Source organism: Mesoplodon mirus (genome assembly GCF_964341445.2).
Source record: "Mesoplodon mirus genome assembly, chromosome: 5".
Lineage (NCBI taxonomy): Eukaryota > Metazoa > Chordata > Mammalia > Artiodactyla > Ziphiidae > Mesoplodon > Mesoplodon mirus.
Window position 1 is genome coordinate 100,729,968 of NC_138980.1, and position 22,964 is coordinate 100,752,931.

The 22,964-nt window shown below is 33.2% G+C and overlaps 1 protein-coding gene across 21 annotated transcripts in view; it reads right to left on the reverse strand.

Moving 5' to 3' along the window:
• Positions 1-221: 221 nt before the first annotated feature.
• Positions 222-22,964, reverse strand: part of PPIP5K2 (diphosphoinositol pentakisphosphate kinase 2) — a 79,975-nt gene continuing 57,232 nt past the window's right edge. For 3 of the 21 annotated variants that reach the window (XM_082620632.1, XM_082620618.1, XM_082620629.1), the window contains exons 24-32: positions 20,027-20,194; positions 18,107-18,223; positions 17,275-17,448; positions 15,911-15,983; positions 14,196-14,315; positions 13,233-13,295; positions 9,484-9,624; positions 6,225-6,350; positions 222-1,944 (exon numbers count right to left, since the gene is read on the reverse strand). In XM_082620632.1, coding sequence (XP_082476758.1) covers positions 1,832-1,944; positions 6,225-6,350; positions 9,484-9,624; positions 13,233-13,295; positions 14,196-14,315; positions 15,911-15,983; positions 17,275-17,448; positions 18,107-18,223; positions 20,027-20,194 — 1,095 coding nt within the window. In that variant the 3' untranslated portion in view covers positions 222-1,831. Of the gene's footprint in view, positions 1,945-6,224; positions 6,351-9,483; positions 9,625-11,703; positions 12,050-13,232; positions 13,296-14,195; positions 14,316-15,910; positions 15,984-17,274; positions 17,449-18,106; positions 18,224-20,026; positions 20,195-22,964 lie in introns of those variants that run through there. The other 18 variants (XM_082620636.1, XM_082620634.1, XM_082620621.1 and 15 more) reach the window with 13 other exon arrangements.

Genomic DNA, 22,964 nt, shown 5'->3' on the forward strand with positions numbered 1-22,964 from the left:
TGAAATCATAGTTCTTGTATATCAATGTAAAAATGTGACTTGTACTGAACTTTCTAGTTAGTTTCTATTGTGATAGCTATGGCCAATACTAAGAAATTTTATCTAATATCTAAGATGAGCATTGTTTAATATTAAAATGCATTTCCTCATTCTACTTTGAAAGTTAAAAGTAAAGGGTCAAAGAAAAGAATAAAAAATAACTTGCCATTTAAGCCATCCTCTGATTCTAGAAATAAAATATTTTAATTCAGTTCCACTTAAAAAATAAAAGTAGTTTCTTTACTCTGACAATGAGCACATTAACCACATTTTCACATACAGAAAGCTTAGGTACATTCAACTGTTTACAAGACATGTCTCCATGTAATACATTTACATTCATGTGAAATATATGAACTTATAGAATTGTATATATTTGTGACTTTTGCATCTGGTACCTTTTAAAATGAACACGTACTATGCTTATTTTCTAAAGTCAATTCATATATGATAATTGAAGGTTAGGAGAGTCTCTACTGAAGGATTTTAATAGCTGCATTCATACGAGAATTCAATAATTTTTCTAAACATAAGCCTCAAACTAAAGCTTTAGCAATTTAAGTTACCTAACTGGCAATGAATGCAATTCTTATCAGGATGTACTGTTTGGTTTACAGTTTAAGTCATTTCAAGTGGTTTATACAATAATTATTTGTGCATCAGGGGAAAGTAAGCACCAAGGATAATAAATATTTTTTCACATCATAGATGAAATCACAATGCAATAATCTCAATTTCCCTTCAAAATCTAATCATTTGAAATGACCATGTATTTCAAATGCTCAATCTTTAAGTTATCTTAGTGAGATCAACTGATATTCTAGAGATAAGAATGGAAATGGTAAAAATAGGTGCTATACATAATATCTACTAACAATGGAATTCAGATACTCTTCTTACATTGATTACCTCCATTCTGGAACTCAGTTTTTTAGATCTAAAAAGAACTCTGAAAATAACTAACATTTATAAATTTGTCAACTATATCTTAAAAAGAAACTCTAAAGATGTCTTTCTTCCCAATATACAAAGAAAAATTGTCCTGACGAACAAAAGCACCTTATGGTAAGGAAATATATAAAGAAAATATTTTCTACAAATTAATATACAAATTTATGTGCATAAAGGTATAGTTATCCCAGCTGCATATGTAATATTTTAAATAATACACAATAAAAATTCAAAGCATAGATTGAAAAAATAACCCATATGCCAATACTCCAGTTATTAAATATTGCAGCATATATGTAATCATAACAATTGGGGAAAAAAAGGTTTCTAATCTATATGGTCAATGAAATCTCTTTGGAAATATGCTTTTTAAAAGTCCCCAGTATGGCCATCAAATTTCAAGCTATAGGTTTTTGCAGCCCAGATGTGACCCTGTGAAAGTGAAAACGTGTACAGAGGCCACCTCATAGGTTCTTCAGCGAACAGCATTACTGTGTGACATTGGCACAGGCCGTCTGGGCTTTCCCATTCCTCTTCTTTACCATAGGCACATGGTAAACATCACATTCAGAACAAAAGACCTTTATCACCATAAGTTTTGCTACACATAAAATGCTATAAACATTGTTTTAAACATTTCCAGATCATGACAAAGGCCTTACCTGAATATATACAAAGAATTCTCTAGATGTCATATATCTTTAAATTAATATAGAGATGTATAAGGAGACACAAATTACTTGCTTTGATACTTTTCAGTCAAGGTTTATTATGTGTCTCTTTCTACTGAACACGTGATTTTTTATAAGTATAATGAGTTCCAGCTTCTGCTAAGAAGATTTCATTTTTTTTTCGCAGTGTTTTTTTTGTGTTCATGCATTTCTGTTTTGCTACTCACACCCTTTTTCCGAGATGAGGTATTGGGAACAACCATACTAGAAGGTCCGCTGGGAGCTATACATAAAAAGAAAGACTACTGTTTAGATTTTCACAAGCAATCCAAGTTCAGGTAATACAAACAATCAACGGAAGTTCAAATAACATAAAACAAACTTCTCTTTTTCCCTGCATTCTTCCTGGAAAACTAATTTATTCCATCATTTTAAATTAACATCTAATGTCCTAACGACCTTCAAATTTATACTTCTGGCCCAGGCCTTTTCCCTTACCTCAAGATCTGTATATCCTGTACATCCTACTACAAACCTCTATATAGATAGTTGACAGGAAATATAAACTTACCATGTTTAAAACTGAACTCATCATTTTCCCTATAAACATCTATTTTCTTCAGTATCTCCTATATTACCACTATCTAAAAAGCTGAAAGATTAGAGAACTAGAAACATTCTTGACTTGGGAATCATCCTTTTATATCCAAACCAACATCAAGCCCCAATGAGTTATCAAAAAGTTATTCTAAGCCAGGTTACACTTTTGTATGGATGGGTAAGTTCCTGCCAGACCAATCCTCCTCCTGCAGGTAAAAAGTATAAGCGCAGGATAAAATATGAAAAAAACAACTACCTGAAGACATTGAATTGTGAACAAAAGCAGGCATATACTAGAAAAGAATCAATATTTGGAAGAAGGGAACAACATGGAGTTAGTCCCCCGTGCCCTTTTTAAAAAAGTTTTAGGCTTAAGGACAGGATCCAGTCTGCCCCATGTGGAATGGCTAAAACTACAACATAAAACTCAGTCCTACTAGCATGAAGAACCAGAAGAAAAGTATTGGGGCAAAAATCGCTGCTTGGAAGTCCAGTGGGGAATCCCAAATCTTTGTGTAAACCCTGATCAAGTGTGTGACTTGAGCAGAGTAAGCTCCTAAGAAGTCCGGCTCAGGCTAAAAGAAGTGAAGTGAAATTTGACCTGTCAGTCACATCAGAATACATAGGTTTGCAATCTGAGTTCAGCCAAGGTTAACTCTTTGCTTTAAAAACAACCCAATACTCTTTGGAGGAACATAAGAGAAACAATAGAGTCCAGCATTTGTCTAGGATACAATCCAAAGTTACTTAGTATATGAAAAACAGGAAATAAACCTTCCTTCTTGGGAATGAGAAAATTTATGAGACCAATCCTGAGATCAGCCAGATTAATAGATAAGAATTTTAAAGCAACTATTTTAACTATGCTCAAGAACAAAGGAAAATATGCTTATAATGAATAAAAATATAGGAAATCTCTGAAGGAAAAAAAACTACAAAGAATCATCAAAACAAGTGTCTAAAACTGAAGAAGAAATATATGAAATAAAATTTCACTGGATGGGTTTAACAGCAGAATAGAGATGACAGGTTAAAGTGACTATCAACCAGGATTTTATTACCAAAAAAAAAAAAGTCCTAAGCATGCCGTAGTCAGACTTCTGAGAACCAAAGATAAAGGGAAAACACTGAAAGCAGGCAGAGAAAAATAATCCATTAACCCACTGCATACATGGGAACAACCAATTCAAATTAACAAAGACTTCTCATCAGAAACAAGGGGAATGACAAGATAGTGGAACAACATCCTTAAAATGCTGAAAGAAAAAACTTTCTTCCCAAATTCTCTGTCTAGCAAAACTACCTTTCAAGAATGAAGGTAAAATAAAGATTTTTTTTTCAGATATAGTAACAGATCTGAAGTATAAGAAATGGTAAATAGATTCAGGTTGAAGGGAAATGAAACCAGATGGAAACAAACACTTAAAAGAAGAAATAAAGAACATTAAAAGTAGCAAATATGTGGATAATTAAAGACTTCTTTCTCTTTTAAATTTCTTTAAAATACATATGACTCTTTAAATCAAATAACATAACAGTGTACTGTAGCCTTTATAATACATGTGGAAGTAACACATATGGGAAACTATGTGTAAAAGATGGGAAGAAGGGAGGGTAAACACACCTATACAGTTGGAAGGTTTCTACATTTTATGTTAAGTGGCACAAAATTGACTCGAAGTAGACCATAAAAAGCCAGAAATGTGTATTTACTGCTACCAGTAAGAGAATAATGCAAAAAGGTATAGCTAAAAAGCCAACAGATAAGTTAAAATGAAATTCTAAAAAATATTGAATTAATAAAAAAACAGGAAGGAAAGAAAAAGGGAATAATAATCAGAAGGAATAAACAGAAAATGTAATAAAAGAGTAGACCTAACTCAACCATATCAATAATTACATTAAATGTTAATGGACTATAAACACTAACTATAAGGCACATACTGTTAGAATGGCCTTTTAAAAAAGCCAAATATATGCTGTCTAAAAAAGATCCCCTCAAATATGAAGACAGTTTGGTTAAAAAAAATATACACATTCATGAAGACCTAAATAGTCATTTCTTCAAAGAAGACATACAGATGACCAATAGGCAAATGAAAAGATGCTCATCATTGCTCATTATTAGAGAAATGCAAATCAAAACTACAATGAAGTACCACCTCACACCGGTCAGAATGGCCATCATTAAAAAGTCTACAAATAACAAGTGCTAGCGAGGGTGTGGAGAAAAGGGAACCCTCCTACACTGTTGGTGGGAATGTAAACTGGCGCAGCCACTATGGAAAACAGTTTGGAGGTTCCTCAAAAAACTAAAAATAGAGTTATCATATGATCCAGCAATCCTGTTCCTGGGCATATATCCGGAAAAAACTATAATTCAAAAAGATACATGCACCCCTATGTTCATAGCAGCACTATTTACAATAGCCAAGACATGGAAACGACCTAAATGTCCATCGACAGATGAATGGATAAAGAAGATATGGTATATATATACAATGGAATACTACTCAGCCACAAAAAGAATGAAATAATGCCATTTGCAGCAACATGGATGGACCTAGAGATTATCACACTAAGTGAAGTAAGTCAGAAAGACAAATACCATATGATATCACTTATATGTGGAATCTAAAATATGACATAAATGAACTTATCTATGAAACAGAAACAGACTCACAGATATAGAGAACAGACCTGTGATTGCCAAGGGGGAGGGTGGGTGGGGGAGGGATGGATTGGGAGTTTGGGATTAGCAGATGTAAACTATTATATATAGAATGGATAAACAACAAGGTCCTACTTTAAATTAAAGCACAGGGAACTATATTCAATATCCTGTAATAAACCATAATGGAAAAGAATATGAAAAAATATATATATATAAAACTGAATCACTTTGCTGTACAGCAGATATTAACACAACATTGTAAATCAACTATACTTCAATAAAATAAATTAAATATATATATATACTATGCATACAGTAGTCATAAGAAAGCTGAAGTAGCTAAATTCACAATAGATAAAATAAACTTTAAGACAAAGCATTACTAGAAATAAAAGAGGGAAATTTCATGATGATATTGGGGCAATACATCAGGAAGTCATAACAATCAAATGTATATGCACCTAATAACAGGGTTTCAAAATTCACAAAGTAAAAACTGACCAAATTAAAGAGGGAAGCAGACAATTCCACAATTGTGAGTAGAAACTGCTCTCTAAGCAACTGCTAGAACAATCAGAACCTCCTCTCCCTTGTACGTGTTGCCATCCCCCAAAATGGTAAATACGCAGAAGATCTGAGTAACATTATCAACAATCTTGACCTAATGGATACTTATAGAACACTGCCTCAATAAACTATGGAATAATTCCTTTTTAGTGTACTTGGTACATTTATTATGCATCTAAAACATGGAGAACAATGTACCATGATTCAAAGAGTATTCAAGTCTTAGGTCTACTGACTACTAGCTACATGAACAGGGACAAGTCACAACCTCTCTGCAACTTTCTTCATCTGTAATGGGCAACAACACAATCAAATATGCCAAGTAAAAACAGAAAAAAGCTGATAAAAGATAGTTGAATTTGGTAGTTACAGCACCAGACTGAGAATGGAGAGATTAAAATACTCTAGGGAAAGAGAAAAAAAAATGTTTCAAACAAAATGACTAAAGTGATGCCTTGGCTCAAGAGAAAAGCAGAAGACAAGACAGTCCATAAATCCGTTTAGAAAAGTATGAGTATGAAATATATTTTATTAATATATGTGAGGGAAAGGGGGGATAATTAACAGAGAAAAAAAACCCCAAATATGTCAATAGGCTACAATAACAGAGTTCCTAGAGTCTAATGATCCTAGTTAAAAACAGATCTTTACATCTACAAAGCAAGCTATTATTACTCCTCTAATTGCTATATTGAATCCACAAATTCACACACACTCCTAACCTGGTTTGCTGCTTGCTTTAGTACTCTTTATGGTAGCTGCTGGCATTGGGAGGATCTTTGCAGGTGTATATGTATTTAAAGATACTTTTCTTCTTATTATTGGACTGGAACGTGAAGCTGAAGAGGCTGGAAAAAACAAACAAACAAACCCAACATGGTAATTCAATAATTTTCTGACAATTCTATCAAATCTAAACTAACTAGATTACAAATAATTAAATCAGATTGTCTTCCTATATCACCCAGATGAGATTTATCTTCAAGCAAAAGAAATTTAAAGATTTTTTTTTCTTTCTAATTAAGGTGGGGAGATTGAGAGGTGTGAAAAGGACAAGTAGGTACAATTCTTAAGTATGAAGTCCTCTGGGAAAGGATAGGTTGGAGTGCGGGAGCTATTGTTATGACCTTTTGGGTTCCTAAACAAAGGGAGTTAAGGAGATAACAAAAGACCAATTTGCCTATTATTGCAATTTTGGAAGAGGACCTGATAGTAATAAACACTGTGTCTCTGAAAAATCAATATGTGGGCCAATTATGGCAAATGTGCCTTTGGTGGTTGATACCTACAGTGAATGAACATAAATTTCACTGGCAGAAGATCAAAGTAGCCACTAATAAAATAATACACAAGTGATTAAAAAGTACCTAAAACATCCTATAAAGCACCACACCATTACTTAGCTCTTTTCTGCTTGCATTTTTTATCTTATTATAACTTCCACCTCTAACTTATCCAATTAGTATTCTCACACCTTTTCCACCAACCTGATACTGTCAGTGCCTCATTGTAAGCTATCTACTAGTTACCACAAAATTAATTTTGTCCTAGGTGAGAAAAAAATCTGTGAATGACAGATATTAACAGTGTCTTCTCCCTTGTTATGAATGCCACAAATTCAGTATAGTTCTATATTATGATGTTACTTCCTTGACAATCCAGGGAATTAAGTATAAATTACATAAATATATTGTGATTACTAAATATTTATTCTGCAGTTACACTATAAAATACAGGATTCAGATACTTCCATCATAATTGGAACCCTATTTTCTTTAATCAAAAAGAATGGAAAAAACATACACTTTAGGAGACCTGGGTTTTAGTCTTGCTTGAGCACTAACTGGTTAATTTCCTCAGTGGTGTCTCTAAGTTTTTCTCTTAAAACAGTAAGCTTTTCTCAAATGAAATCTTAAATAAAACGGATCAAAGCAGAGACTCTGATTGAAGCAACCACAGAAGACACAGGCCTAATCACTCAGCATCCTTCTCTTCCTCACGGAACTTCCTAAAGCTCTTGGGAATATAGTTTGAAGACCAATGAATTAGATTAACTCTAAGGTTTATCCAACTCTATGAACGGCATTAACTATGTTTACTTTCTCATCTAGTTCCCTTAGTAAGTAATGGAATGAAATTTTAAGAGAACTAGAGGGGTTGTGGTACAACTTGTGTCCATAATATAGAGAAGAGTTAATGAGAACTAGAAAAGGAATATAATATCCTTCATTTCATTAATATGCCTCAATAATATACTCTGAGGAACTGAATTCACTAACCACAGAAATGAAGCCATCATAAGATAGCAATGCCACAGCATAAACATTCAAAGATTATCTTTTTGTACACATTCCACCAAAATTCTCTTTCCAAAACAGATGTCATTACTGCTACTTTTCCTTTAAGTCATTTACTGAAGATCTTCTAAATTCAAAGCAGCATTAATGCCTACCCTAAATTCTTATTTACTAATTACAGTCTTTCTTTAATCTCTATTTTAAGATTATAAATCCCTGACCCAGGGAAGCACTGAAATGTCAAGTATAAAGAAGGGTAAAAGAGAAAATGAGAATTTATTTATTCAGGTTCTCTACTGCGTTCTGAGGAGCAGCATTGTCCATTCTATCAGCTAATAGAGAATATAAAAGGAAGAACATCCTTCAGTTTCCTGACTTTGACTTTATAGCTTGCAGGTTATTTCATCTGGAGTATTATCAATTCTCAGAATCAGACACATTCATATGTACATTTAAAACTGAAACCTACTTCCCCAAACCATTCCTAAAGTGAAATATTTTAGAACATTCACACCAAGATACCTCTCCATTACCCTTAATGGTTAAAAGCTGACCTCTACCACCAGATGTGAGAGAGAAAGGCAAAAATGCAGGGGGCGCTGTTTGGACAGAATACACTGAATAGAACTCTGTAGAATAATACATTGTGGTTCCCCAGGAAAGGGAAGAGAGTAACAGCAACACACGAAAGTGGCTTTCATCCCAAGACCTCCAATTTCATTCTTGGGAAAAACATATTTACAGCATTCTCCTTACAAAAAGGAACTGGTATACACAGAAAGTTTGTACCTTTGCTAAGATATGACTAGGACTAGCAAGACTCTTAACTCTAAGCAGAGCATTCTCTTCCAGAATGAATGCTTCCTAAACTGGAAATTCCAATGTGTCAAAGGATCCTACAGAGCTGAAAATGACAACAGCCAGCTGACTTCTCACATCTAAAAAGGTAGCCCTGAACATTTCCCAAACTGAAATCCCTCAGAATAGTTCTACATGATGTTTAAATACATTACCAAAAAAAGTGTTTTCTCAGCAAGTAAGTTCTGGAAAATGTGGGTATATAGTTTTCTTTATAGAAAGAAGAACCTTAGCTGTTTATATGCTGATGAAACTACACCTCTTTAAAGGGAGATGGGATATAATAAAGTTTCCAAAACTTAGCCACAAACCCCTCCCCCCCCTTTTTTTTTACACAGAGGAATTAACCTCTTCAGAATATTTTCTGCAGAACACAATTTAAAAAATTGTTGTCCTAATTTGCTCTCTTTACTTAAGGGCTCTGAGTCTATATGACTGCTTATCAAAAGTGGTGAAGGGATGGGCATGTGGCATGTGTAGGTTAATATAGACTGATGTTTTGTCATTTTTAAAAAGCTTATTATAAAATGACATACAATAGGAATGTGAAAATAAGACCATGACTCTATATTACATGTTGCTGATTTTATTGCTGGGTCTTATTAGATTTTCCCCCCTTTTTGGAAAAAAAAAAAGTCTTTGAGGAAGAGTCAAGACAACAGCCTGGTACACTGCATATTATACCAAAGAATTCTAGATAATGTTCTTCTCTTTCTCTCCTAAAATTCTATTTACTATCACTATTGAATTTATGTTTTCATAATTATTTTTATATTCAGATAATCTTTATTGCCTAAAAATCAAATAATAATAATAATTTTCCTACAAATTTCAGGGGTCTTCTGTGGAACTTCACTTGATGGAGAAGCAATGGAAGCAAGAAATTCATCCACCTGCTTTAAAGACAGGGCATTGTGAAGAGTTTCTAGAGGACAAATAGATGGCACCATCGAATACAATTCAAAGCCTGAGGGAAAAAAAACAAAAACAAAAACAAGAGTTGGATATCTTAAAAATCATTAATTAAAAAGGAAGAAGACCATTGCTTAGAACTAGACAGTTTAGGTCTTTTCAATCTATCACATGCAAACACATGAGATCTCTGAAGTCATGACACCAGATGCTATGCAGTATGGGGTTGGATCAAGATGTGACAAAGATTTCATTTTAAATGTAACCACATAGTACAGCATGCACACAATTTCATTCTGTATTTTGGTAAAATCTAAGAATAATACTTAAAGAAAAAAACCTGGGGGAATAATAAATAGAAAAAAATATAGATTTTTCAGTTTTTACTTTTTAGAATCAGGTCTATTTGATAGGTGAATAAGCTGATGCCATAATGTCTCCCTGATGCCAGAATGCTAAAGGTAACTTCTTGTTGAAAAACAATTAAGCGATTACTTGTGAAGAGTGATTTTAAATACTTTTCTAGTCATAACAAGGCCAATAATACTTTCTAGTGTGACCCCAAAATAACATCCATTCATTTACGCTGAAATTAAAATTCCAAAACATATTTCACCTACCTTTATTGAATTAACACAATAATTCTATTGTTGGAAATTGCTAGCTGAGTGAAGTCAGGCCAAGTAAAAAGCAATACAAAATACAAATATGTTTGCATTCAACAATGGCACAGGAATACAAAAATTTCATGAAACAAACCATGCAGATATGTATTAATACCATCACTGAAACAAAAGCACTTAAATATACAGTTTTTTTAAACAAATAGGACGTAGGTTATTCAGTTTTTATAAATATTGCCTATTTATTTAAACTTTATTCAACTGAATGGCTTTTAAAATTGCTTTTATATACAACTAAAATAACAAGTCTTTCTGCATGTACTTTTTCAAAAATTTAAACTAGTTTTCCTCCAAAAGAAATACTTTTAATGTTTAGTTTCTACATAAAGTCTAATATTCTTAACTTAAAAGTAAAAACTAAACTCAAATAGACTGGAAAACTCTCTGCTTCAATAGGCATGTGCTCATTTTAACACTGACTGATATTTATTTAATTTTGGGAGAAAATACTGACCCAAGAACTGTCTAATTCTTAGTTGCAATAGGGAAACTCTGGTTAAAAGAGAATCTATCTTTCAATGAAAACAACAAATCCTTTGATTAACAAAACTGGTATGTTTGATTTTCAGGTGCAAACCAAAGCATGACAGAACATTACATATACTTAAAACAAAACAAAACTATAATACCATAATAGCAGCTAAAGCACCTAAGTTAAGCACTAAAGAAATTAGGCTTCCACAAGTACTACATTTCTTTAAAAGTACAAGATTCATGCAAATAAGCGCAAACCCTTTCCATGCATTACGCTAAACTTAATACTGTGGCTTTTTTATCCTTTCGTCAGAATGTTTATAAGTCATTTGTAACAACTATTTTCTTGCACTTGCCTGTTAGATTTCATAACAGGCAAATGACAATATAATCAAGTCCCTTTGGACTATATCTTTTTCCATCTATCCTTAGTAAACTTTTTCTTTAATGCACAGTGAAAGGGTTAGCGCAGCAGTTTAAAAAGCCACCCTGCTGTCATGTTTAGAAGCTATAAAAACATACCACTGGAGCCTAGAAATTCCACAGAGGAAACGGACCAGCACCTATAGAGGTGTAGGTGTTCTGCACAGAGGCCCAGAAAATAAGGTAAAGCACTGTCAGAAGATACTTGTTTCACCATGTTCTTTGAACTAAAGATGAAGGGGAGGGGTAAGTCCATAATATGTGTTAAGATGGAAAAAACATGGAAGTTAAGGAAAATAAAAATAAAAAGAAAGAGTCAAATGACAACTCATAGGACAGATAAGACAACACAGCATAAAAAAGTAAGTTTGAAACCCAAAAGAAATATTTATAGAATTGAAAGGAATGCATTTTATATGCATCAAGTCACACAATGTGTGGGAAATCCACATTTTTTAAAAAGTCTAAACCAAAAGAATATAAAATTACTCTATTTTCTGTTAAACTTAACAAAAGCTTTTTTTTTTAAGCTACAGTAAACAAAGATTTCTCCTATATAAAACTTGCAATACTGGCTATAAACACATAAGCATTTCGTACAAAAACTATAGTCAGTCTTAAATCTTCAATGTCTCTTCTTTAGAATTTTGGGACTTCGGTTTTCCTTGTGACTTCGGTTTTTCTTGTGACTTTGGTTTTTCTTCTAAGTTCTTATGCATGTGGGTTCTTTAGAAGCTGCAGCTGTATCAAATAAGGATCTTTTTCTTCAAAAAGTAGCATTTAAACAGCTACAATGGAGGGAAAGCTCATTTAGCTTTAAGGCTAAATTTTCACTTGTTGAGGATTAGATCTTCTTACTCCACCTTCAAGAAGTATTAGTGTACTGTTAACTTAGGTGTGCTGTTAAAGGATCCAGAAGGAGAAGAATGACTATAAACTTGTGTTCAATCCCTGAGCTTCATAATAGTTTCTGAAAGACCTGACTTGAGTCTTTGAAAAACTTACTTACAATTAAAAAGAAAAAGAAAAAAAAATTGCATGGATAAAAACAACTTCATTCCGAATAAAAGCAAAAACGTGTATGTTTTCTTTTAAATTCTTTGATTCTGAGTTATTTAAAAATGATTAGTGAATATTCCCTCTTGTCCCACATGAAAAAAGCTCTATGTAAGAAAGCTGTAATAGTGCAAAATTCAGCTTATAAATAATGGCCACAAAACCTTCCTGTTCAGCCTCAAAAACTGAATTTAATTGAACTGGTTGTCTAGATTTTTAGCCTAGTCTTCTTCCTATCAGGAGCCCTCCAAATTCTAACAAAAAGCAACAGTACCCCCCCAAAATTGGTTGCTCGACAGCAGCAAACCATATTGCCACATGAGGACAAAGTGAATGCTGAATGAAGTTTTCAGAGTGCTCCAGACCAAGTTGGGTTTTGCTTTAGACAGCCAGGGATAAATAATGTTACACAGTGAAACCTGCATCCCCTGGTTCCCAAGAAGTTTTCAAAGACACATCTCATTTGGCTATTTGACAAGTGTGGTTCTGTATTTTTGTTAAATAGCTCAATGAAACAACCATGTGATCATGGTTGGGAGAATTGGAAGATTGGGATTGACCTATATATACTAATATGTATAAAATAGATAATAAGAACCTGCTATATAAAAAATAAAATAAAATTCAAAAATTCAAAAAAAAGAAAATAAACTAGAAAGAAAAACACATTAAAATTATTAAGAATTAAAAAGAAAATAAATAATACAAATTATATTTTTTAAATTACATAGATTGATCACTTGAGAAATCAGAAGAAATTTTTAGGTGCTAATTAAGTATTAAAACTCATCATCATTGTGGTCATTTAAGTTTGATGAGTAGTGCTAAATTATTGTGTAAATTACAGATGAAACAGGGAGCTAGACAGTATCAATATTTTGGGTGAATAATAAGTTAGAATTGTATGCCAATTGAAATTAAGGACTGAGAAATGAATGATACTGTATACCCCACATATTTTGAAACAGAAGAAAAATAAAAAAGGATGAAGCAGGGGATTATCTTTTAAAATAAAAGCAAAACGTACCATTGGTTGGGTGTCGAGCAAATGAGATAGAAAACCTTTTAACAGCAGAACCGCGTGTGGCGTCTGAGAAAGAGAAAAACAGGTACCTGAAATTCATAACAGCTACCAAAAGAAGGACACTTAAAAAAAGAGGAGGAAAAACAAATATATAAGGAGGTTAGAATTAGGTGACATGCAGAAGGGACAATGAGAGAGGGAAATAAGCCAAAAACTGGTTAAAAGAAGTAAATGGCTTGATGATAGAGGCAAAGTGTTTAACAGAATATACAAAAGAAAGAAAAGCAGGATGAGCTGGCAATTCTGGGAAAGCCATGTTTTACTGAGTAAAATAAATTTGTGGATACATGAGAAAAAGTTTCAAATAAAGCTAATTCAGAAAGGGCTAATAAACATTCCTATTAACAAAAGGGGCAAGCTTCTGTGAGCCTCAAGAGGTGTTCTGAATACTATAATTTAAGGTGTATTAACAGTAATGAGAGGATTTCCTTCTACTAGGGGTCCTAAAATATTCTCATCTTATGTTTATTCTTATAAAAATATTGCCAATATGATATTTTCTTCTACTTATAAACATTCCATTCACTTTATTTATTTAGATCAATACTAGTAAATAAAATAAGGTTTAATAATGAACAAACGTTTAAAAGATCAAGGAAAGATTTACTCTTTATAATATGGCTTATCAACTATTTAAAAGAAGAATACACATGATGTAGTCCTAAATTTCATATTTCAGTGAAACACTCACTGAACAAGTACTGTAAGTCTAACTACAATTAACTGTTTGAGGAAACATGGACCCAAGTAGTGAATAACAGAGCACTGATAGTCACTTAGGCAAAGGGTGCTAGGATTCCACTTGCATCAGTCAGTGGCCTTAGGCTTGCCTTTGAGAAATATCGTATGCTCATGGGTGTGTGCATGGGTGTAGGTATGAATCTGTGTGTGCATGTGTGCACATACCATCTATGCAGCCAGAAGAGGTCAGCTTTTTACGATGAATACGAGCATAATCCTGTAGGTTAGGTGCGCTTGAAGAACCCCCGAGCACTGAGGTGCTAAACAGGCCCGCACAGTGAGACCCTGATGGGAGTTAGAGAAAATACATACAACAACGGGTGTTCTTCTATTCACATTGGGAATTCATGCAGCATGCAATAACATGGCTCTTACCACACATATCTGGCAGTGCCCTGAACAGGCTCACAATTCACTTTTAATGTCAACTTAATACAATCACCACCACCATTTATCATATGTACAAATGGAGGCATTTTACACTGGAGAAAATGTTCTTTGAGGAAAATAATATGACCACACAATAATTAGACATATACATATTAAAAAAAACACTATCATAAAAATTAATTTAGGATGATAAGGAATTCTGTCAATCAATTTGCATGAGCAGGCCATATAAAAAAACTTCTCCTAGCATAAATTAAATCATACTAAATCAATATTTTTGAAGGTATATCTGTAAATGAAGAAGCTTTCCTGATGCCTTTGAATTTGAGTTATCAATATCTATTATGAAATTTGTGAGAAGACCAGGTGAAACAATTCCTTTTAAGTGGTCATTCAGGCCTAAATCACTCTAAATTCCTAATACTTAAATGATTTAAGATCTTAATTAATAAGACCCCAATCCGATGCTTAACTTGTAGTAAAAGTCTTTATACCCAAGTAAAACTTTTACCACTGGGTAAGGATTAAGTAAATTTTTATCAGATACATTATGATACATAAAGAAATGAGTAATGTATATATATATATATATATACACACACACACACACACACACACATATATATATACACACACACACACGTGTGTGTGTGTGTGTATCTGGCAAGACACTGTGGGAATATCAAAAGGTATCAAATTAACATGTATGTAATTAAAGAGAGATTTTTCAAGTATGTAGGCATCAATGGACAGTTCATAAACTTAGTATAGAGATCATAGTACATACATAGTTGAAACATAATGAAATTTATTTATGCTGTTATTAAACTGATTTAGACAACTATTTACAGAAAATAATATGTCATTATCTCATGTAGTTTATCTATCATGAGCTTAAAACTAAAATAAGTTTAGAAAGGTTTTTTTCAATGTTGCTTTGCTTGAGTGTTAGCAAAGAAACAATTATGTTCTATAGGTCAATAAAGAATTAACATTGTCACTGTAAATTAGTTTTGCTTTGGCTTTCCTTAAGAGATGAACAAAACCAAAAGGATAATTAATATACCCAGATAGGGTTTGAAACACTCCCCACTTAAAAAATTTTTTAATCAGAATAGTAGATTCTTTTTGTATGCGATAGCATATTTTCATCTTTATCAGCTGGGAAAAATGAAGTTTCCTTCCTAAATTAAAACATGTTGGGATTTTAACTTATAGAATACAAGATTAAAAATGAGCTCTGGCAATTAGACTAAGTAGTTTACATTATGGGCATTCAAAAGGGTTATGAAACAAAATTAATGTTATTTCATATTTATTTCATCAAAACTTTATATTTTGAGCTTTATGACTCAACATTTCTGAATTAGTGTATGTTAAATAAAAACTAAAGCATAGCATTTGGTCATGTTTTCACCTCTGAAGAGTTTTACATGTGTGCAAACTAGTGAGTTTAAGGTTTGGAATACAACTTCCTTTAGACCACATACCTACAGTAGGGTTCTGCTTCTGTTCTACAAGAGTTCTTGGTGTTCGCAAGTAATTAGCATTTTCAGATACAACCTGCACAAGGAAAGCAAAATAAATGAACTAAAACAGTAAAATAAATTAAAAAGTCCATACTTCATTTGCAGCCTGTTCCAGACAGACAAAGGTTAATAAGCTTATGATAAATATTAGTAGAAATACACAAATTATGAAAGATCATGCAAGATCCCCTTCTGAAGGGAGTCCATTTCATATGAGGTCCTTGTAATGAAGTGGTGCGAAGCAGGCATTCAGAATTAAATATCATGTATGAAACAAGACAGATGAAAAGAAACAATTAATAGACAATTAATAATTTCACTCTCTCTTAAAAGAAGCCAAATGCCCACTCTTAAACGGCTCCTGTATTTGAAGGGGGAAAAAACAATCACAAACAAAAGAAAGGACAGACAGACTGTTGAGATCACCATACAGTTACTGATCCATGCACAGGCTTTATCAGAGTAACCTTTAGATATTCACAGCCTTAATGGATACCATAATCCCTTTTCCTATAATCAATGCATTATATTTCCAAAAGGAAATTGCTGAAATTCTCGGAAAAGTCATGTGTATGAGCAGACCTTCCATTGTGAAAAAACAAAAAAACCCATAGTATTTTAAGTTTCCAAATGTCATCACAAAAAGTCCTTCTGAAGTAATTTTATTTTGACCCCTTTTGTTGGGGCATATTGTTGATGGGCACATATACATTGTCCCCTTTTATCTTAAAGAGAGCATTAAGATATTATACAACTAAAAAAAACCCATACTGTATGAAATTATTAAATACTTCCAGATAATAGAAAGCGAGGGAGAGAACCATCAGTATTAGATGTATCCTGCTAATTAACACAGGGCCACATAAATTTTGATATTTAAAAAAATGTTCACATTCTCAGCAAATTCCAAATGGAATCTATTTTTCAATTATGGGGGAAAAGGTTATTAAATTTTCTTATCATCAAATTATGTAATTTCATTTCTGAATGTTTTAAAGAACATATAAGTCAAAAAAAGATTTCTTTATATTTAAAAAATTTTAATTAACAAGCTAAAGTTCCAGGAGTATAAAATTTATTGACTAATTTTAAAATCCTGGATATTTAACCCCCCCCCAGTAAAAATGCTAAACACATGCAATGTAAGTGGTTTCTTTCCCTCAAATATTGTGAGACATTACAAGCATTTTTAAGTGAATTCAAAATTTAAAAACAGAAGGATTTACTCTGATGTAAAATATAAGGGATTAGATGTCCTCAAAGACAGCTGTTTGTTGCTCTGAATGCGGGGAGGAAAAATGTTTAATGAAGTAAAGTTTAAAAACCTGTTGCCATGAGCCAAAAATACTGGATGTGAAAGCCAATGATTTGGGGGAGACAGGGGAAGAAGTGATTTGTTCCCCTGATCTGCGTCTTCGACGCCCAGTACCCACACCACTGGTGTAATGCAGCCAGGTACCAGTACCCTCTGGGCTAGACACACTCAGGGGGCTCTCTTCCTGGAAGTGAGAAAGGGGCAAAAAAAAAAAAAAAAAAAAAAAAGCAGAGCATGCAAAGTTAGATACAACAGAGCCAAATGATCAGAAAGAAAAAAAAATACAGTTTGTTTGCATTTGTTTATCAATTTTTAAAAAACTATTAAACAGTAATTTGGGAGCCAAATATTTTAATATTTGAGAAATTGATAGGAATGAGTTATAAATCTAATTGTAAGTAATAATGATTATGAGAATTACATTACTATCTTAAATATACAAAATATTTATACTGCTTAATAGTTGTCACTTCCCTCTTAGAACTGGAAAGATTTTAACAATTTTTTTATCTTAGCAATGTTAAAAATATGATATTCAAGAGGTTTTATGCTATACTGGGCAAACTTTTCAACCCAAAGCACTAAAGAATCCTGCAAAGGGTTAAAGAGACTTCATTGTATATATGTATGAAAGGAAATCTGTCTGCCAGACAAAAAAAATTAGAGATCATAAGATGGAGGATTCAAACTGCACTTGTTTACACTTTCAAGCTATCTATCTATTTACCCCCTCCAAAGATCATTTATAGAGTTCAGTAGGCAAAACATGCAGCAAACATTTTCATTTTACATGTTTGCATGTTCAGGTTTCAGACAGTGAGGACAGAGTAAAATCTACTTGCACAAAATGAAGAGAATAGTCTTTTTCTCTGTATGTCTTTTGGAAGTACAAACTTCTGATATCCATGGAGATGATGGACGCTGGAAAAAGTCTTCAAGGTTTTACTTGAATAATTTACCTTATGGAAGTAAAAGTTTAGCATGGCATAGAAATAATCTCTTGAAAGCAACTATTTAAGTATTTATGAGAAAAAGGTTTATAAATGTGTTCTGAGTTTTAAGAGTTAACAAAGAGCAGTGATTTTGTTGAAGATTTCACAAATACAGATGAGGTGTAAAATGAAGACTCAGAATACGTTTGACTGTATCAGTGTTACAGACTTCTTCTGGAGTTCAGAAAAAAAGTTTAATGGTGAAATTCTGAACAGTCTGATGAATTGCAGATTGCTTTGTTCAACAACACCAAAATCACTGCCCTCACACAAATGGTATTTTAGGTTACATTAATAAATGTCATTTCCCAATTTTCTGAAATTAAAGATAACTGAACATAACCCCAGGTTTCTCATTCTTAAATTAAGCTATAATAGAACAAATAATCCCAAATTCTACAATTGTTAATCATCCTCTTTTATATTGGGTTGGCCGAAAGAACGCAGGAAAACCCCGAACGAACTTTTTGGCCAACCCATAATTAACTGAAAATATCCCATTCACGGGAACCCTAACTAGTATACATTTTCCACTGTAAAATTACAACAATCTATTTTATTGAGATGTTTTTCCTATACATAATTGTCAAAATGGGACACATACATTTGAAATTTGAGAATCAAAAGCACATATGTTTGTATAATTTGGGGCAATAGAAATGAGCATAATTCTCATTTGTTGTTGTTTATGTTCTTACTCACCAACTGCTAGATGTTATACCTAACTCTCAAGATTTGGCATATTTAATCATCAACAAAAAATTTTTTTCTAACTTAAAAGTTGATGGTTCTTCCTATCTTATACTTTTACTTGAGCATTTAGAAAAATTTATAAGCACTGATCTCAAATCAGTGCTGGGGGAATCATCCTATAGAGAATATAAGTAACCCAAAAAGAAGGTATCCAGAGTATAAAAATGTATACAGATGTGAAAGATTTACTTAAACTTTATTCCAACTGCTCAACTTTCCTTTTTTTTTTTTTTTTTGCGGTATACGGGTCTCTCCCTGCTGCGGCCTCTCCCGCTGCGGAGCACAGGCTCTGGACGCGCAGGCCCAGCGGCCATGGCTCACGGGCCCAGCCCCTCTGCGGCACGTGGGATCCTCCCGGACCGGGGCACGAACCCGCGTCCCCTGCATCGGCAGGCAGACTCGCAACCACTGCGCCACCAGGGAAGCCCTCAACTTTCCTTTTAAATGTTATTTTAGTAGTTATTTAAATGTTATTTTGTTAGTGAGCATAAGAATTAGCCTAAGTTATTTAATTACAGACCTTAATACAAAGGTAAATTTTTCAACCATAGCATCAAATTTTCAAATTCCTATACTGACTTTCGCAATCAGGTTAACAATTCAGAATTTCACATCTTAATCTACAGTGTCATTGGAATCAGTCGTTGCTGAAGCATCTCTGGCAATTCCACACTACTTTTAACCAAAAATTATTCCTGAGCCATTAAATCGGACTTTTAAAAAAGTTCTTTATTAGAATAACCTAAAGTGACAAGAAAATAATGGATCAAGTCTTTGAAAGGCCTTATTTTACTACTTCTATTCAACTTGGCTATGAAAACTATAAAGCTCCAAATTCTAAAATTAATCTTTGTATTTTCTGTCTCTATATTTTAAAAAATTTATTTGAAAAATAAAGTTGACAATTAAAAATCTGTTAGGTTCCCAAGCTTGATAATTAAAGCTGTATTTTCTTTTCTGTTTTATTAAAATATAGTTAGTTTACTTCATAAAAAACATGCTCTGATATATACTTACTTCATTTGCAGCCATCTTCCTAGATCTTGGAAGTGGAGACTTCCTGTGTATATGAATTGGCTCTGATACCATAGGTTTAAACAATATCACAGCTCGATCAACCTCATCTTTTTTAGAAGTATGTGGCTCATCATCACTATCAATGTTAAAAGATCTCCTGCCTTCATTCTGTACAGAAAGAATATAACATAATAAAATTCAGATAAAACAAATCAATCTCTTCAGATGAACAAATTCAACCACCAACTGGTGTAGCCACTTGCAGTACATATACAAGTTTGTTTATTCAAGTGAATTAATAATTGAATTCTTATGAAAGCCTAGTATTATTCTGGATATTGTAAGACAGATGACAGAGTTCCTGACTTCAAGAAATACATGCTCTTTGGATAAATTAAACCATAACACAACAATAGAGAGCCATATAAAACAAAGTACTTAATTAAATTTCATCCAATGCCCAAATAAATAAGCAAAAATAATAAATGACAGTAAGAAAAAAGAGATCAGTTTTGTTACCAGTAATGCCATCAACTCAACCACAAACTGAAACAGTAGCTGAAGTTATAAATTTTAGAAAATTCAAACTCTATGCCAAATATTTCCAACAAATGTGATGACTGCATAGTTAAATAACAACCATTTAATGACTCACTGAATATTTTGTGAGTATGTACCATGTGCCAAGACATAGATGAATAAGATACTGTCCCAAATTATAAGAATCTCACAGTATAGTACAAAAAACAGATACGTTTAAAAAAGTTACACTAAATATCCATCTAAGTAGAATGGGTAGGGCTTCCCTGGTGGCGCAGTGGTTAAGAATCTGCCTGCCGGGCTTCCCTGGTGGCTCAGTGGTTGAGAGTCCGCCTGCCGATGCAGGGGACATGGGTTTGTGCCCCGGTCCAGGAAGATTCCCACATGCCGCGGAGCGGCTACGCCCGTGAGCCATGGCCACTGAGGCTGCGCGTCCGGAGCCTGTGCTCCACAACAGGAGAGGCCACAACAGTGAGAGGCCCGCGGTACCGCCAAAAAAAAAAAAAAAAAAAAAAAAAAGAATCTGCCTGCCAACGCAGGGGACACAGGTTTGAGCCCTGGTCCGGGAAGATACCACATGCCGCGGAGCAACTAAGCCCGTGTGCCACAACTACTGAAGCCCACACGTCTAGAGCCCGTGCTCCACAACAAGAGAAGCCACTGCAATGAGAAGCCCACACACCGCAACGAAGAGTCACCCCCGCTCGCCACAACTAGGGAAAGCCTGCGCACAGCAACGAAGACCCAACGCAGCCAAAAATAAATAAATAAAATAAATAAATTTTAATATAAATAAACAGGATGGATAAATGGGGTAAATTACACTAAAACAGATATTTTAAAGCACTAAGAATGGGCAAACTAAAACTAATTACATCAATGAATCTTACGAACGTACGTTAGCTAAAAGAAGCCAAGCAGAAGTACATAAAAATCTTCATCAAACTAAGGGGTATAGAAAATAAAGATAAACTTCTTCAACCAGGTAAGGGATATCTAAAAACTTGAAACAATCATCACAATTAATAAATCACTGAAAGACAAGAGTGCTCACCATCACTAAATCTATTCAACATTTTGCTGGACATTTGTCATCATTCAGATATGATCATATACATAGAAAATTCAAATGACTCCATGGATAAATTATTAGAATGAATAAACAGCATGCAGTAAGGTTGTTAATTATAAAATCTCTATATAAAAATGAGTTAAAATTCAATATGAAAATAGCAAACAAAATGAAATTTAAATAAGCCATTTATGATAACGTAAAGAATTTAGGAATCACTCTGACAAAGAAAATACAAGACATTAAAAAAAAGTCTTAATTTTATCAAGAACATATAAAGAATAGCTCACTAAATTCAGAGCTGTATACCAAGTCCTTGGACTAGAAGATTCAATTCTGTAAAAGTGTTATTTCTCTCAACACTGATCTGCAGAGTTTATGTAATTTCAATCAAAATTCCAAAAAGTTCACTTTGAAACATGACCTTTTGCTTTAGTTTGGGAATGAACAAGGATGATACTAAGGATGCTTAGTATCAACACTTCTACTCAACACCATAATAGTCCTAGCCAGTAGCACTTCACAAAAAGCATATTCAAATAACCAATGAATATAAGAAAAGGTACTAATCCTTATTGGTCGTGAGGGTAATGTAAATTTAAGCCACAACAAGATATTACTACATAGTCCCCAAAATAGCTATATTAAAAACACTAATCATACCAAGTGCTGATAAAGATATGGTAGTATCTTTGGAAAGTTATTTGACTGTATTTTAAAAAGTTGAACATATGCATACCCTATAACCCAGCAATTTTACACCTACATATATATCCAAAAGAAATGTGTACATATGTTCAGAAAAAGACCTGAACAAGGATCTTCATAAAAGCATCCATCTTCAAACCTTGAACTGGAAACAAATCAAATGATCATCATAGTGAAATGGATTAATAAACTGCACCATATTTATTTAATGTAATCCTACATGGCAACAAAAATGAAGAACAGATGAATCTCAAACACATAATGAAAAAAGCCAAACCCACTCTCCACCCCAAAAAAGCACGTATTTTGTGATTTCATTTGTGATCATAAAGTCCAAAAATAGACAAAATTAATCTATGGTGCCAGAAGTCATTATAGTAGATAACTTTGGGGAGAAGGCAGGGAGGTTGTGAGACAGAGGGGGCACAACTGGTTCTTCTAGAATGATATTCTATCTATAACCTGGCTAGTTGTTTTACAACTGTGTTCATTTTGTGATATATTATTAAACTACACACTTATGATTTAGGTATGTTTATGAATATGTATTATAGTTTAGTAAAAAAAAGTTTATAGCTGAGTACATATTTAATTTTTGTAAGGTTAAGAATTAAAATG